General features: G+C 46.1%; 1 protein-coding gene across 4 annotated transcripts in view; it reads right to left on the bottom strand.

The window, feature by feature from the left end:
• LOC138946235 (ubiquitin carboxyl-terminal hydrolase 9X-like) overlaps positions 1-17,229 on the bottom strand; it is a 72,078-nt gene that overhangs the window by 41,323 nt on the left and 13,526 nt on the right. For 2 of the 4 annotated variants that reach the window (XM_070317762.1, XM_070317764.1), the window contains exons 12-22: positions 16,994-17,098; positions 16,354-16,452; positions 15,490-15,597; positions 14,623-14,751; positions 12,314-12,464; positions 11,071-11,158; positions 10,504-10,555; positions 9,983-10,054; positions 2,937-3,040; positions 1,191-1,308; positions 396-703 (exon numbers count right to left, since the gene is read on the bottom strand). In XM_070317762.1, coding sequence (XP_070173863.1) covers positions 396-703; positions 1,191-1,308; positions 2,937-3,040; positions 9,983-10,054; positions 10,504-10,555; positions 11,071-11,158; positions 12,314-12,464; positions 14,623-14,751; positions 15,490-15,597; positions 16,354-16,452; positions 16,994-17,098 — 1,334 coding nt within the window. The remainder of the gene's footprint in view (positions 1-395; positions 704-1,190; positions 1,309-2,936; positions 3,041-9,982; positions 10,055-10,503; positions 10,556-11,070; positions 11,159-12,313; positions 12,465-14,622; positions 14,752-15,489; positions 15,598-16,353; positions 16,453-16,993; positions 17,099-17,229) is intronic. The other 2 variants (XM_070317763.1, XM_070317765.1) reach the window with 1 other exon arrangement.

Genomic DNA, 17,229 nt, shown 5'->3' with positions numbered 1-17,229 from the left:
AACAGAAAAGGCTAGTTATCTCCCTTGTTTTTCTGATAACGTTCGTAAAAGGCTACAGATGTAAATACTTTGATGTAAAGAATAATCCTACAAAGTTTCAATCACATCCGATGAACTTTGTCAAAGATATAAAATGTCTAATTTTTCCTTTGACGCTGACCTGTGACCTTGAAAAAGGTCAAAGGTCAACGAAACCATCGTTAAAGTGTAGAGGTCATTGGAGGTCACGACTAAACAAAATATGAGCCCGATCGCTTTGATAGTTTCCGAGAAAAGTCCAACGTTAAGGTGGTGTCTACGGACGGCCGGCCGGCCGGCCGGACAGACTAACACTGACCAATTACATAGAGTCACATTTTCTCAAGTGACTCAATAAAACAAACGGCACCACTCACCTGCTGAGAGGCAGAATGACCCTCTCCTCAGTGTACGCTTCGTCGCACTCGGCCACGTACTCCTTGAGAACGTTGAGAACGCGCACCATGCGAATTGTCTCTTGAATCACACGGTTAGCACTGTCTTTGTCTTTCTCCAGCACCGTGACAGTGTCGTAGAGCGCCTTGAGACGGTCCACACAGGACCCAATGAAGTCCTCGTGAATCTCCACCTGGTTCTGTTGCAGACGAGGACCAAGGTTGGTGAACGTGTCCTTGAGCAGCATCACCGCCTTGTCGGCAACTTCGTCAGGCGCCAGCAACACAACCTGGTCAAAGTGAAGTAAGAGAAACGTTAAAATCTCAAACTGAAGTGAAAAACCTTCAAAACATTCTTTTGAGTCATAGCTTCTGCACAAGCGTCACAGTTACGTACAACTGTCATTGCAGCTTGTCACAGTGCACCTTGGTGCAACACGTATACACGTTCAAGTACAAAAATACTGAACATTTTATAACATTCTCACAGGTGTTTTCTTTCTGCTCAAACTCTTCTAAATTCTTTTGTAAACATGGGTGAACTGAATGTTCCAACCCCGAATAATGCACTGATGAGACACAGTGCAGATTGTGCAATTAAAAATACAAGTTTCAGCACTCAGCAAGATGGGTAGATGATTGAACTTATCTTTTAATCAATTATCTTTTAATTTCTATGGATGCACAAGGGTATATATATACTGATTACTTCTTTACTGATTACTTCTTTTTTTAGCATCTCAGAAAAGCCGTATATGAACATAACACAGAACATACCCGCCAGAGATAGTCGAGACCAATGAGCTCCATGTCGTCCATCAGACAGCCCCCTCGTCGCTTGGGTTGTAGTTTGTTTTCCTTTAGGTTCACTTGCTTGAAGAAGCGCTCAAAACAGCTGCACACCAAGCCAGGCCATGTTAGTCCAAATTACTCATTCTTCTCAATAGAAAGAACAGGATACAGAATCAAGGAAAAAAATGAAAGCTGCACACAGGCTTTACAAGGTAAATTCAATCCCCATAAACGAGGGAGAAAGCATGAATAACAGTGTAGAATTTGTCATCCTAGAAGTAAACTATCAAGTGATCAATTTAAAACAGAAAAGGACTTGCCACTTAGACACTAATTGGAAAAGTCTGTCTAATATGGTTTTGATACAGTGGAACCCCTCTCTAGCGACCTTGAAAATGTTGACAAAAATCGGTTCTTATGGAGGGGGGTCCTTACAGAGGGAGGGGGCGGGGTCAGGGGGCCACAAAGAAAGTCACCTCAGATTTTCTTAAAAAAAGAAACCGTTTCCTCAAGCAAACTGCTTCGATTTCATGTTTGACATTGTCGATGGTGTCCACCAGTTCTGGTGCATGTTTCAATGCAAAAAGAGTTACCGTATTTGATGGATTACAAGACGCACCGTTTTATAAGCCGCACCCACGACTTTAAAAAAAAAAATTGGGACAAGCCACGTAATCGCCCAATATTAGCCGCCGTCGAAAAAAATATCATCAGATCATGTCAATCAATCAAAACAACCAGGCAAACGAAAGTACGGTATTTGGCGAAATCGGCTCCGAGAATAGACAAGTGAAACAAAGAAGAAAAGTGAAAAAGTTTGAAGAAAAATATCACACACACAATTTGTAACTAACACACACATGTAGTCCCGCCCGGAATAAGCTTTTATGGGATGATTTACGACTTTTGCGCACATTTCGAGCAGACGAAAACACAACATGGCGGCTCTCGCTCCTCCAACTATCGCGAGACACAAAAAAACGAAATCTCGCGTGCGCAAGATCCTGATACATCTGGTGTTTCTCTGTACGCTATCTTGTCACGGCGACTTGTTGACAAACGAAGATTCGCGAAAGAAAGAGAAAAGCGCTGAGTCTTGAGTAGAGAGTAATTAAACAATGGCGACTGCACGTGAGAGGGAACAATAAAGAGACCAAAAAGCAATGTACTCACGTTAAAATGACGAACACATAACGAATAGCAGCGACGTTTCGACCTAAGGGTCTTCTTCAGGCACAAAAACACAAAAGTACACACAAAAAAAAGAAGAAGAAAGACGATAGAACAGATAAAGAGGAGAATAACTGACAAATAGAGAAGAGAGCTAATAAAGTACCGGTAATCGCTAATCGAGCGAAAGGAAAATCCGCGGCGACTTCCATTAGGTGAATGCTAATCAACTGGTTATAACCGGTTTGTCAGTGATGCGTTACAAGTAGTCTTACTATCATAGTGGTGGTCCAGTGAACGATACCTCCGCCTGTGGTCTGACAAAGTCGTTACACAAGCTGTTAGGTCGGTCCTTAGACGTTAGAGCGGGGTGGTCGCTACACTGGTGACAACTATATAAGGAAACACATTGGTTAAAAAAACAGGGTCGTTGTGGCGGGGTAGTCGTTAGAGAGGAGGGTACCAAGAAAAAAACAGTTGTTTTTTTAATCATGTTGGAGTTAAAATGCCAACATGCATCACTAATAAGAACATACGCCACAAACAAAATTCAGAACTGACTTGATTCCATTTTCTGTAAGTAGACTAGCATCAAGCTGAAGGATGTTTCTCTCAAAGAAGTCTCGAGTTATGTCTGGATCCAGATCTGGCTCCTCTCCCATCAACTGCAAAGAAAATCAAATTACAACAACATAAAATCTACTTCACAGCATAATAAAATCAAGTAATACAAACACAATAGGAACATAAATGCATAAGACCATGGAACAAATGAACCATCCACGTGGAGAAAAAAAACCACCACAAAAAACAATTAATGTTCCGTTCACATGGAAAAATCTATTCCGAAATCAACCACATTTTCAGAAAGACAATTTGCATAATATAACCCATGTAGCATGTGTAACTACAACAGACATCAAACGCACTAACACACAGTAACATTTACTCTTAAGAGTTAGCTCGTCTTGCTATGAATAGACCCAGAGAAAAGCAACACACAAAATCGAAAATTTTTAATTAAATTTTCATTTGATTAATATACTTACCCGAGTCACATATTAGCATTGACGCAGTCGAGATGCTAGGTTGACTGAAAAACGCTATCCCGTCTATAGTATAAGGGAAGCAACCCAAGCAAAAAAGTAGCAAGCTTGCTACCCTGGGTTGCCTCCCGTAGCGTGCATCACGCCACAGATCTCGTACCCGATACGAGACACCCTCATTCGACTTCTAGAATACAAAGAAACTAAAAGCGGGGAAGGTGGGAGGGAATTACCTATGTGACTCGGGTAAGTATATTAATCAAATGAAAATTTAATTAAAAATTTTCGATTAAATTACATATTCTTACTCCGAGTCACATATTAGCAGATAACTCCAACAAGGTGGTGGGTAAGATCAAAAAGTTCAAACTCACTCTAAAGTTCTGGAGAGACAAAAGCCAGCTGCCGCCAAGGAAGGAATAGGCCGAGACCCATCCTGACAGAGGGCAGCAATGTCTGCAGAACCTGATAAGACAAAATCCTAGCGCCAGAAGCTGTGCGCAGGACATCATCCAAACCCCATAGGCCAAAAAGGCCAAGGAGGAGGCCCAGGCCCTGGAAATGGGCTCGGGCCGAGCCGAGGGAAAGATAGCATAAGCTATGACAAGGCGGAGGGCAAGAAAATCCCTTGCCAAGAAACTGGCCCACTGCCAAAAGTCAGGAAAGGATCCCGTGAGAAAGCAACCACTGACTCACTCTAAACCCTTGCCAGGAACTGGCCCACTGCCAAAGGACAGAAACGGACCGAGAACCACCCTGATTGACAGCAGAGATGTCTCTCAGGCAAGAAATGCGAAAGACGACCTCAGAGAGCCAGTAAGCTGTGCCCAGCACTTCTTCCAATCTTCTGAACCGTAAAACAGTCCGGAAAAGGACCCCAGTCTTGGATAAACCCGACCAAGTAGAGGGAAGGACAAGCTGCCCCCCCCCCCCCCCCCTTAAATGGAAGGAAATGCTAATGGCCTGGAAAAGATCCGTGCGTAAGGTTGCCGGCTAAGCCCTGAAAAGGACCGACCCTCACGGAGACCATAAGGCAACCATGCCAAAGTAAGAAAACTTTGGGATGGAGTGAGGCCCAAAAGGCCGTTGAGAGAACAGTCAGCTCCGGAAGAGTGACCAAACTCCAAACCGGAAAGAGAGAGACGCCTGAGTATCAAGTACCAGGGTCCAACTCAATGAGCAAAACTCAAGGGAGACGGTCACCGGTCGTCCCCTGCCCATCCCTGCGAAAGCAGAGAGAGGGGTAAAAAAGGGGACGAAGCGACCTATGGTAGTGCATAAGCACCGCAAATGCGGACCCGCAGTGGCCAAATCCTAATGTGACCGGAGACCGGAAACAAAATGACAAAAGCCAGCGTGATCGCAGAGCAGACTGCTTGTAGGTAATTGAAAATGAATCAAAAAACCCGAAACAGAAAGGACGAAGCTGGTAAGAAAGACGGAAAACCGTGAAGCGAACCAGCCGTCAGCCTCCCGAGACCAGAGTTCTCAGTAATAGTCATAGTTGCAAGTGAAAAAGGGGTGACCAGGCCGGAAGCCCAACCCAGCAGAAATCGTCCCAACTCACATCATGCAAGCATGATGGAGAAGAGGAAGAGACGAAATCCGCAGCCACAAGAACCAATTGCCAAAGTCGCAACACGACAGGCAGGAGACTATAACACAGGCTAAGGCCGAGAGCCTTGCTGCCCGTAGGCCGGCCATTGCACCAAAGTACTCAAAGTACACAGGCACAGTAAGAAACCAAAAGTTTTGGCCGCCGAAAAAGATGCTGGCCTAGAGGCCAGCACCGAGAAAACTGGAACATTAGCTAGACCTCTGCCCAAAAAGGGGAGGAGTAGCCAAAAAACCTGAGAAAAAGTGACAAGCCAAGAATGACTTCTCAAACATGCAATGCCCAGACAATGCACCCTCAGGAAAATCTGAATGGTACTTCCGAGGCCAACTCAAGTGAACCTTAAGTTTGGACGAAACACCAGAACGCGTCTGATCGCTAGAGAAAGACAAAGTCAGACTCGGCGAAAGACAAACCTGGACCGAGTCCAGAAGCTTGTGGCAAGAGAAAACGGGGAAGCCCAAAGGCAGAAACCCCCTTTTAAACGGAAATCGACCTCTCAGCACCCATACGCTGGGAAAGAGAAAGAATGTCGAAGCCCGAAGCCACAAGCACAAGGAAAGCAACAACCACCACCTCCAACGGATGAAATGGCTGTTGCTCCCGCCGAGGCTAAAACCCCGAAGCCCTAAGGCCGGCTGTTGTTTCAAAAACCCAGCGTACCTATGACGGCTGTGAAAGGAACAATCTCACCTGAGCTGAGGACGTAGGCCGCTTAGGCTGAGTCCGCTTAGGTATAGCCTGCTTAGGAGCGGCCTGCTTTTGCTGCTTTCAAATTGAAGCTCAAAAGAAGGGAACCGCTGTTCTCTGTTGGTCTCAATCCCCTGCTTCTGGCATGAGAGGCCAGGCTGCCGGAGAGAGACCGTCCACCAAGGATGACGAACTGAGAATGTTCCTTGTCGACTCCTCAGAAAACCGGGAGTGGGCAAGAAACAAGTCCCTTCCGCACGAGACCGCATGGAAATAGTGCAGAGAGGACAGCCTCATCTGTGCCTCGTTCACCCTTGTAAGTGTGGAGAGGAGTGAGACACTTCCTCCGCGTCCTGCCATTTACTAAGGGGAAAGGGCGCCAAGGAATCTGCCAGAGCGCGAGAAAGCGCCCGCAGGAGAGTCTCGGAAATGGAACTGAGTTCCAAAAGTTGTCAGACCCCTTCCTCAGAGAATAGGAGATTCTGCCCATGGAGCGGCAGAACCGAATCCTTCCTCAACGGCTTCGTAAGAAGCGAAATAAGATCCGGCGTGACCGGAAACGGTGCACGCGGACGGGGAAAGGCCAACAGGCGGCTACGAGACGACCCTGGCCAAGGCAACTTCCTCTGGTCCGCTAAGGGCACGAAGGAGGAAGCCTGCGCAGGAGCGGCAAGGCATTCCGATGCCGGCTCCGAAGCTGAACCCTGAGGAACCAGCAACGAAACCGACGCCGGAGGCCACCCCCTGTCGGAGAGGGGGGCTCGGCGAAAAGGCAAAAAGGCAAAAAGCTACAAAGGGCGATTCTTCAAACCAGAAGTAGCTGCTTCCTCTTTGCCAACCGAAGTCCTTCCTGTTGGCAATCGATTGTGCTCATTCCCTAACTGAGGGGAGGATGAGAGGAATCAAAAACCAAGGAAAGTGGGAGAGAGGAGCTAGCGGCCACCACCGGAGTGTGTGGATGCTGCTGTCCCAACAGAGGCAAGAAGCCTGTATGCCCATAGGGCAAGCCTTGTTCGAAATTCACCGGCGACCAAACGGAAGCAGCGGGAACTGAACCGGAAAATCCGGGAGGAGCCGGAAGTGCGGCAGCAACAGCAGCGCTATGCCAAAGCTGGTGCTGAGCCACCTACGAGCTGAAGCTCGGAACCCAAAGGTAGGCCGTAGGCCAGAACCGGAAGTGACAGTAACCTGTGCACTACCCGCTTGACCTACCCTCCTGCCAAGGCCGGAAGCGAAGCTGCCGGAAATGGCTGCCGTGCAAAGGGCAAAGCTCAAACCGGAAAGGGCCATGGGCTGCCCACACACCGATGAACTAACATTTCCAGCCGGAGCCGGAAGAGAAGCTGTCGCGAACGACTGCTTACGTATAGCGCAGCTCAAGCAGGATGGGATCATTATTTGTCCACCTTCCAACGAGGCACTACTTCCGTGAACCGGAAGTGCCGCTGTCGCGTACGACTGCCGACGTAAGGCAAGGCTCGAACCGGACGTGACAGTAGCCTGTGCACTAACCAGTGAACCTACACTTCCGGTCGGAACCGGAAGAACAGCTGTCGCGGGCGACCGCTGTCATAGGACAAGGCTCGAACCAGACGTGACAGTAGTCTGTGCACTAGCAAGTGAACCTCTACTTCCGGCCGGAGCTGGAAGCGGCTGCCGCGAACGACTGCTGACGTAAATTCGGAAGCTGGCCAGAGCCGCCGAAGGCAGCTGCTCCTCGCACACGGACCCGAAGTCCGAAACGCCACCGGAAGGGGACGGCTCATAGCCAAAAGAACCCGACAAATGACGCTGCGAGGGAAGGCCGTAAGCCGAACGCCCATCCTGTTGGCCATCGGTGAAACTCGCACCCCTGACTAAGAGGAAGATGAGAGTCACCAACAACCGAAGGCAGCTGAAGAGAGGAGCTAGCGGCCACCACCGAAGTGGGTGGCTGCTGCTGTCCCAACAGAGGCAAAAAGCCTGTATGCCCAGGAGAACCACCGTATTCGAAATTCACCGGCGACACAACGGAAGCAGCGGGAACCGAACCGGAAAAGCCGGGAGGAGCAGGGAGTGCAGACGCAACAGCAGAACTATGCCATAGCTGGTGCTGAGGAGTCTGCAAGCCACAACCCGGGAGCCCTAGGCCGGAACCGGAAGTGACAGATGACTGTGCACGACCCGTTTGACCTACATTTCCTGCCCAGGCAGGAAGAGCAGCTGCCGGAAACGGCTGCTGTAGCAGGGCAAGGCTCGAACCGGAAGGGACCATGGGCTGTCCGCAAACCAGTGAACCAACACTTCCGGCCGGAGCCGGAAGCGAAGCTGCCGCAAGCCCTAGGCCGGAACCGGAAGTGACAGATGACTGTGCACGACCCGTTTGACCTACATTTCCTGCCCAGGCAGGAAGAGCAGCTGCCGGAAACGGCTGCTGTAGCAGGGCAAGGCTCGAACCGGAAGGGACCATGGGCTGTCCGCAAACCAGTGAACCAACACTTCCGGCCGGAGCCGGAAGCGAAGCTGCCGCGAACGGCTGCTTACGTAAAGCGCAGCTCGAACCGGATGGGACCATGGTCTGTCCGCAACCAGTGAACCACCACTTCCGGCCGGAGCCGGAAGGAAGCTGCCGCGAACGACTGCTTACGTAAAGAGCAGCTCGAACCGGAGGGGACCATGGTCTGTCCGCAACCAGTGAACCACCACTTCCGGCCGGAGCCGGAAGGAAGCTGCCGCGAACGACTGCTTACGTAAAGCGCAGCTCGAACCGGAGGGGACCATGGTCTGTCCGCAACCAGTGAACCACTACTTCCGGGAACCGGAAGTGCAGCTGCCGCGGACGGCTGCTGCGAGCACATACCTTGTGTCGACCGTATCCCCAAAGGGACCTGCTCAGGTGCACTCCCGCAAGCGGAAGCCACCGAGCGCCGGCCGAGAAGAGAAACGCCTCCCTGTGCACGGACTCCAGAACCATCGCAGAAGCCAGCAGGCTGGACAGGCGATCAGGAACAAAGGAAGCCAACGACCGAGGGTCGCACACCCCCGGGAGGGAGGCAGAGCTGGAAACAGGGTCCGTCCGCGACATTTCTGTACGAACGAGACGTCCGAATTTCTGGAATCAAAGAAGACAAAAAGCTAGCAACAAGAGCGCCAGCCTCCGGCGCAGGTACAAGGGTAGAAACGGCCGTGGTAGCGGCCACACCCGCCGCCCACGAGCCAGACGAAGTTTCCTCCGGAGCCTAAATAGGCACAGGAAAAACGAAGTTAGTCTTCGGGTCAGAAACGTGAACCGTGGGGTTCCAGCAGAAGAGGTGGAAGCCGAGGACTTAGGTTTAACAGGGCCTTTGCCCCTAACCTCGGCCTTAGCCGCTCGCTTTTCTCACTATCAGACATGCTGTCACACGAGAAAAACAAACTACTGAAAATACACAAGTCTCTAGGACGTAAAACTTCAGCAGAATAACTAGCACTAACGTACCAGCTACAAGCAGCTACCAATGCTACTGGTAAACGCTCAAAGTCCGTAGCACGGACCCAAACTAACCAGCAAAAAACACCACGTGTAAGCGAAAAATGGCGACCAAAATGGCGGCCACAGCAACAAACTACTGAGCAAAATTCGTAAGTCCGCGGACGGAAAAATTCTCAGCAGAATGACAATGCAAACAACAACAAAAAGGAACAATCTCACCGCTAGAAACAGCTATGAGCAGACGGGGAGCCGAGGCCGGTAGGTGTCAAGCAGACAGCAAAACCGGCCTAGGAGCGAAATCAAGCACGACCTGTCTCTCTGGCTGAAAGATGTCGAATGAGGGTGTCTCGTATCGGGTACGAGATCTGTGGCGTGATGCACGCTACGGGAGGCAACCCAGGGTAGCAAGCTTGCTACTTTTTTGCTTGGGTTGCTTCCCTTATACTATAGACGGGATAGCGTTTTTCAGTCAACCTAGCATCTCGACTGCGTCAATGCTAATATGTGACTCGGAGTAAGAATATGTAATTTAATCAAAAATTTTAATAATAAATTTTCATTTGATTAATATACTTACCCGAATCACATATAGCATTGACACAGTCTGAGATGCGAGGTAACTCCCCGGGTATATGGTCATTACCATGGCCACGTTTAGACTTTTTTTGGTGGGGTTGCTTCCCTTTAAAATTGTTTAAGACGGGTAGCCTTTTCAGACCTTAGCATCTCGGACTGTGTCAATGCTATATGTGATTCGGAGTAAGAATATGTAATTTAATGAAACAAACAAAGCTCTGCACCTTACCTTTGCAAACCACTTGAAGCAAGCTTCCCTGTCCGAGATGTAGATGGCTTCTTCAGCTAGCGACTGCCAAATCTGTATGAAACAAAAATTCTGTTTGCTATTAAATAAAACTCATTCATACTTGCATGCAGAAAATAAATGTTTCCGATTCCCTGTCTGACCTTTTTCCCCCCTCACCCCAGACTTGTTTTTTACCTGTCTAAAAGAATTTGTGGACAATTACAAAACTTAATTTTGCAGACTGAACAAGGAAAGTTACTCTTCTCTGACATCCAAACTCAATGAAATACCCATTGTTTTTATTGAACATGATCTCTTCTCTGACATCCAAACTCAATGAAATACCCATTGTTTTTATTGAACATGATCTCGAACCTGTTTAATAAATAATGTATGCATGAGATCCCTCCTTTCTAGGCTGCAGTGAAAAACTGAGATTTTGCCTTATCATAAATGCTTAAAACAGAAACTTGTATAAACTAATTTGTGAAAAAAACAGAAAACCAAAATTCGACTTGTACCTGTCTTGCTTGAGGTTCACATAACCAGAGCTGGCCATCTTTTAGCAGAAACCTGTAATAAATAAATGACAAATTATTAAGAGAGTGGATTAATAAATAAAGCTATTAGTATATCAAAATATTACATCTGCAGATGACATATATATCTAGATACAAGATATTGTCAAAATTAACATACCAAACTCAACTGTAATAATAATAAAACATTCTTACATTGCACTATTCACTGCAAATTAGCAATCTCCTGTTGAGAAGATAAACAGCATTACACATTAAAATTCAACATTTCACAAATACTAAAATTCAGGCAAATAGTTAGCACAGATCAACACGAACAACACACAGAACTGACATAAAATAACATTTAGGTTAAAAATAGACTTTTAAATCAAACAAACTAGCAAAAAAACAGGCCTACGTTTAAATTATAAACACCTTCCAGCTCTTACATAACACATAAACACATCACCGTAACTGTGGCAAAAACTTCCGTCTCTAAAATTACAACAACAACAAATCGTAACATATTCAATTTTCCATAACTACTGATTTTTCTAAGATTCATACCTGAGAAATCTGAGTCTTTCTTGCACCTGAGTAATGTGATGAAATCGCCCGTCAGGCAAAATGTTGACCGGCTCTTCTGTCGGGTGTTCTGAAAGAGGAAGACAAGGATATGAAATGAGAACAACAACCTGCAGTACAAAGAAAAAACACACAAAGAAAACAACATGAAAATACAACAAAAACCAAACAAAAAACGAACAGCAACAACAAAAACCCAAAACAAAATAAAGCATATTCAAATAAGCATACCGTATTTGACGGATTACAAGACGCACCGTTTTATAACCCGCACCCCCGACTTTAAAAAAAAAATTGGGACGAGCCACGTATAGGCCGCGTCACTATATTAGCCGCCGTCGAAAAAAATATAATCAGATTGTGTCAATCAATCAAAACAACCAGGCAAACGAAAGTACGGTATTTGGCGAAATCGGCTCCGAGACTAAACAAGTGAAACAAAGAAAAGTGAAAAGGTTTAAAGAAAAATATCACACACACAATTTGTAACCAACACACACATGTAGTCCCGCCCGGAATAAGCTTTTTTGGGATGATTTACGACTTTTGCGCACATTTCGAGCAGACAAAAACACAACATGGCGGCTCTCGCTCCTCCAACTATCGCGAGACACAAAAAAACGAAATCGCGCGCGCGCGAGATCCTGATACATCCGGTGTTTCTCTGTACGCTATCTTGTCACGACGACTTGTTGACAAACGAAGATTCGCGAAAGAAAGAGAAAAGCGCCGAGTCTTGAGTAGAGAGCTAATAAAGTACCAGTAATCGCTAATCGAGCGAAATGAAAATCCGCGGCGACTTCCATTAGGTGAATGCTATTCAAGTTTAGGTAACGTTTTAGCCGCATCTTTTTATAAGCCGCAACGCGATTTTTTTTGAAAAAAAGTCGCGGCTTGTAGTCAGTCAAATACGGTAATAAAAGTTTGAACCAGAATGACACTCGGATCACCAATCTTCATCCAGCCAGAAGCTGTCAAAAACTCTAGCCTAGTATAACAGTCATCACTGTGTCAAACTGTTCAAGCAATCTCAACACCAATAACAATTTACACAAACATCTGTGCACATTTAACCTAACGTCTTGTGGAAACCATCTAGTAAATCACCATATATTGTTTTCGGCTTTTACACAGGATAAGAGCGATATGTTTAAACACAGAGCAAGGTCTATCCAAGAAGGCCACCTGACCCAGCCAATAGGAGTCTGAGGATGAAGTCACTGACCTTGAGCGTACTGCTTTGCTCGCTGCATGTAGGCTGAGAGATTCTGCGAGACTAGCATGACGATGGAGTGCTGGTTCTGCAGCTGACCAATCACGTTGTTGCGGTAGTACATGTGGGGCGCCCTCTGCGTGTGGGGAAAGTTCTGTGGGGCCTGTTGAGGACGCTGATAATATTCAGTTTAAGCAAATAGGCCACAGATTCATTGCAATCAACAAAAAGAAGAAACATTTTTGTTTAAAAACACTCTACTCAGGCACAAAACTGTCAATAGATTACCATACATTCCTGACCAAAACATTTTTGAAAAAAACACCTTTCACTAAATGATGAGGTCCCTTCTCCCTACTCCAGTGAATATCCACATCTTATAAGTAAAAGAGGCCTGATACAAGAATTCCTTCATTTCAAAGACATCCCAACAGAAGATCTCAACAATTAAGAACTGAGAAGTGTAAGACAACACTTGCAAAATCCTTCCCAAGAAGAGACATGTAGAGAGAGAGGCAACCTGTTCAAACCATTCAAGTGATCTTCCTAAATGTAATCCTTTCTTAGAGAAACACATAAACCATCATCAAGTCAAAGTTGCGACGATGAGGGCGGCCAGAGTGTGGCTTGTGTTTGTGTCGACGTGCGAGTGGGGAAGGAGTGCATAGTGTGTCTGGGGAAGAGGAGGGTGGTGAGAGTGTGGCTTGTGTTCGTGTTGACGTGCGAGTGGGGAAGGAGTGCATAGTGTGTCTGGGGAAGAGGGTGGTGAGAGTGTGGCTTGTGTTTGTGTTGACGTGCGAGTGGGGAAGGAGTGCATACTGTGTCTGGGGAAGAGGAGGGTGGTGAGAGTGTGGCTTGTGTTCGTGTTGACGTGCGAGTGGGGAAGGAGTGCATAGTGTGTCTGGGGAAGAGGAGGGTAGTGAGAGTGTGGCTTGTGTTTAAGTTGACGTGCGAGTGGGGAAGGAGTGCATAGTGTGTCTGGGGAAGAGGAGGGTGGAGAGAGTGTGGCTTGTGTTTGTGTCGACGTGCGAGTGGGGAAGGAGTGCATAGTGTGTCTGGGAAAGAGGAGGGTGGTGAGAGTGTGGCTTGTGTTTAAGTTGACGTGCGAGTGGGGAAGGAGTGCATAGTGTGTCTGGGGAAGAGGAGGGTGGTGAGAGTGTGGCTTGTGTTTGTGTCGACGTGCGAGTGGGGAAGGAGTGCATAGTGTGTCTGGGGAAGAGGAGGGTGGAGAGAGTGTGGCTTGTGTTTGTGTTGACGTGCGAGTGGGGAAGGAGTGCATAGTGTGTCTGGGGAAGAGGAGGGTGGTGAGAGTGTGGCTTGTGTTTGTGTTGACGTGCGAGTGGGGAAGGAGTGCATAGTGTGTCTGGGGAAGAGGAGGGTGGAGAGAGTGTGGCTTGTGTTTGTGTTGACGTGCGAGTGGGGAAGGAGTGCATAGTGTGTCTGGGGAAGAGGAGGGTGGAGAGAGTGTGGCTTGTGTTTGTGTTGATGTGCGAGTGGGGAAGGAGTGCATAGTGTGTCTGGGGAAGAGGAGGGTGGAGAGAGTGTGGCTTGTGTTTGTGTTGACGTGCGAGTGGGGAAGGAGTGCATAGTGTGTCTGGGGAAGAGGAGGGTGGAGAGAGTGTGGCTTGTGTTTGTGTTGACGTGCGAGTGGGGAAGGAGTGCATAGTGTGTCTGGGAAAGATGAGGGTGGTGAGAGTGTGGCTTGTGTTTGTGTTGACGTGCGAGTGGGGAAGGAGTGCATAGTGTGTCTGGGGAAGATGAGGGTGGTGAGAGTGTGGCTTGTGTTTGTGTTGACGTGCGAGTGGGGAAGGAGTGCATAGTGTGTCTGGGGAAGATGAGGGTGGTGAGAGTGTGACTTGTGTTAAAGTTGACGTGCGAGTGGGGAAGGAGTGCATAGTGTGTCTGGGGAAGAGGAGGGTAGTGAGAGTGTGGCTTGTGTTTGTGTTGACGTGCGAGTGGGGAAGGAGTGCATAGTGTGTCTGGGGAAGAGGAGGGTGGAGAGAGTGTGGCTTGTGTTTGTGTTGACGTGCGAGTGGGGAAGGAGTGCATAGTGTGTCTGGGAAAGATGAGGGTGGTGAGAGTGTGGCTTGTGTTTGTGTTGACGTGCGAGTGGGGAAGGAGTGCATAGTGTGTCTGGGGAAGATGAGGGTGGTGAGAGTGTGGCTTGTGTTTGTGTTGACGTGCGAGTGGGGAAGGAGTGCATAGTGTGTCTGGGGAAGAGGAGGGTAGTGAGAGTGTGGCTTGTGTTTGTGTTGACGTGCGAGTGGGGAAGGAGTGCATAGTGTGTCTGGGGAAGAGGAGGGTAGTGAGGGATCCAATACCTCTGGAAAAAGCTGGCAGATTTCTCTGATCTGTTTGAGGGCAGGCAGGACCCACTTGTCGCTCTTCAACTCCTCCACGAAGCGGTTGATCCACTGGATTTTCTGTGCATCCCGATCCTGCCATGACGACTAGATATAGCAATCATGAAGGCACTCAATTGCATGCTTTGAGTGGTAACCCTTATTATTCAGGTATGAGTTTATCAAAGGAAAAAAGGAAAACGTTATAAAGTGTGGGTCTATTTAACCAAAAGGTGTACATGTCTTTAGATTAAATTAAAAAAAATATATATATATAAAAATAAAGAGAGAATAGAAATAGAAACTAATCAAAATGCACACAGCTAAATAAAATGCATAGTAATGTTATGAAATAGTTACCACCAGCAGAATAATATTTTGAACGGCCATCACATGTAAAATCAATCAAACATTATGCCATCAATTGATCTTATTATAATTAACACTGCAAGACTTATCAAAATCATAATGAAAGAAATACTAAACAACAACACAGTGAAGAGAAAACAAACGTTATAAAGTGTGGGTCTATTTAACCAAAAGGTGTACATGTCAAGGCAGAGATGTTTCACGTTTTTCATTCAATCCTGGGCCTTTCGGGTATGGAGAAAAATATCCACAAATCACACAAAATATCTTCACAAGCATTAAAGATCACACCATAATCTAATTCATTACAAAACAACAGGTTAAGCTGAATGTTTTCGTAAATAAATGCAAAGGATTTATATACTCTACTGTGAATAAATACACGGGTTTCAGTTAAAAAAATTTTTGCCAACATTTTCTATTTTCCTCACGAAATTATTGAAAAATCTTGTGACAAAACGTGCAGGCAACACATACCTGTGAGCAGCTGTAGTCCAGAATCTTGATGTGAGCGGTCAGTGCTTGGTCCATGATCTCCGTGGGAACGTCGTCGCTATGGGCTAGGTTCCATAGCAACGTCAGCACCTAAGGACGCGACACAAACGTCAATTCTTATTCTTTTTTCATCAGAAAACGTCACCTCAATAATTGTAACCTTTGCACAACTACTAATTCATCTGTATTACATTTTAAACAATGCGCTGAGTACATGTTTGTCTTGATATCTCTTCATATTCACTTATAAATCCACATGCCAAATACTGTGATGTAAACACCAAGAATAAATGCTAAAACAAAAGTTCTATCACAAACAACTTAAAGTCAGTGATAAAAAAAAAGTTCAAATAACAAGGAGTAAATGCCAAAGCAAAGTGTTATCAATAACAACAAAGAATACATGACCAAAAATAGTTCTATCAACAACTACCAAGAGTAAACGATCAAACAAAGATTTATCACACACTTCCCATACAAATACTGAACTTATCTCAAAAATCATCGATGAAACTCGCTTGCTTTCTTGCTTGTTTTTTTATTCTGAATTTTGGAACGTTAGCAATCTATCTTTTTTATTTCTATCAATAACACAGAGTAAACAATCAAACACAGCTCTATCGATAACCTCACAGAATCAATGTACCATGCAAAACACAGTTCTATCCATAACCTCACAGAATCAATGTACCATGCAAAACACAGTTCTATCGATAACCTCACAGAATCAATGTACCATGCAAAACACAGTTCTATCCATAACCTCACAGAATCAATGTACCATGCAAAATACATTTAAACAAGTAAACCCAGAGTACACATTTTACATTTGATTCTAAGGCCTACCTTGTGAGCCATGACCCCTTCTTTGTCGTCCTCCGCCAGACGTCTGATCAGCTCCAGCAACTTTTCACGCTGCTTCTTGCTAGCATTGCTCCAGCTGCCCTGTTAGCACATTAACAATTTTCTTCAACACTTCAAACAGCTAACGAAGAAGAAATACGGCTAAACTCCATCCAGCATAACCATCTGTCAGTAAGGTTTTTTTTTAAAACACCCAATACTAAAATCACATAGTCTATGTGATTTTAGTTTTGGGTGGTTTATGATAGTTTTCTAATAACATCTTTAGACCCAAACCACATACTTTCTACTGAAACAAAGGTGTGCTGAAGGCGTTGACTAGACCAAAACCACATACTTTCTACTGAAACAAAGGTGTGCTGAAGGCGTTGACTAGACCCAAACCACATACTTTCTACTGAAACAAAGGTGTGCTGAAGGCGTTGACTAGACCCAAACCACATACTTTCTACTGAAACATCCAAACATCCAATAAAATGAACCCCCATTCTTCTTCTCGTTTGCTAACCTCCGTTCTTAAATCACAGTTTCCTAATAAAGTCTTCAGGCTAAATTGACAGTTTTCTAGGAATCTAGTCTTTCCTTTTTCTTTCAGCATGTTTAAAGGACTCCCACCACTGACCTGGAAACACTCAAAAAGATGGTCCAGCTGCTCTGGCGTGAAGTCCCATGCAAGCTTGGCCAGCAAGTCGTGCACATTCTTCACAATGGCATCGTGCTTCCCGGACTGAAACAAAGGTAAAAATGAAAATAAAAACTTGCAATTTCTCATCCCTTTTATGGGTGCAAGTAGCTTTTCCTCCTTCAAAACACAACTCAAAACATACTTGTTTCGTAAAGCCATTACTTAGCCTCCTC

Source organism: Littorina saxatilis, linkage group LG13 (assembly GCF_037325665.1).
Source record: "Littorina saxatilis isolate snail1 linkage group LG13, US_GU_Lsax_2.0, whole genome shotgun sequence".
Lineage (NCBI taxonomy): Eukaryota > Metazoa > Mollusca > Gastropoda > Littorinimorpha > Littorinidae > Littorina > Littorina saxatilis.
Note: the sequence above shows the minus strand (reverse complement) of the source record. Positions and strands in the feature narration are given on the sequence as shown.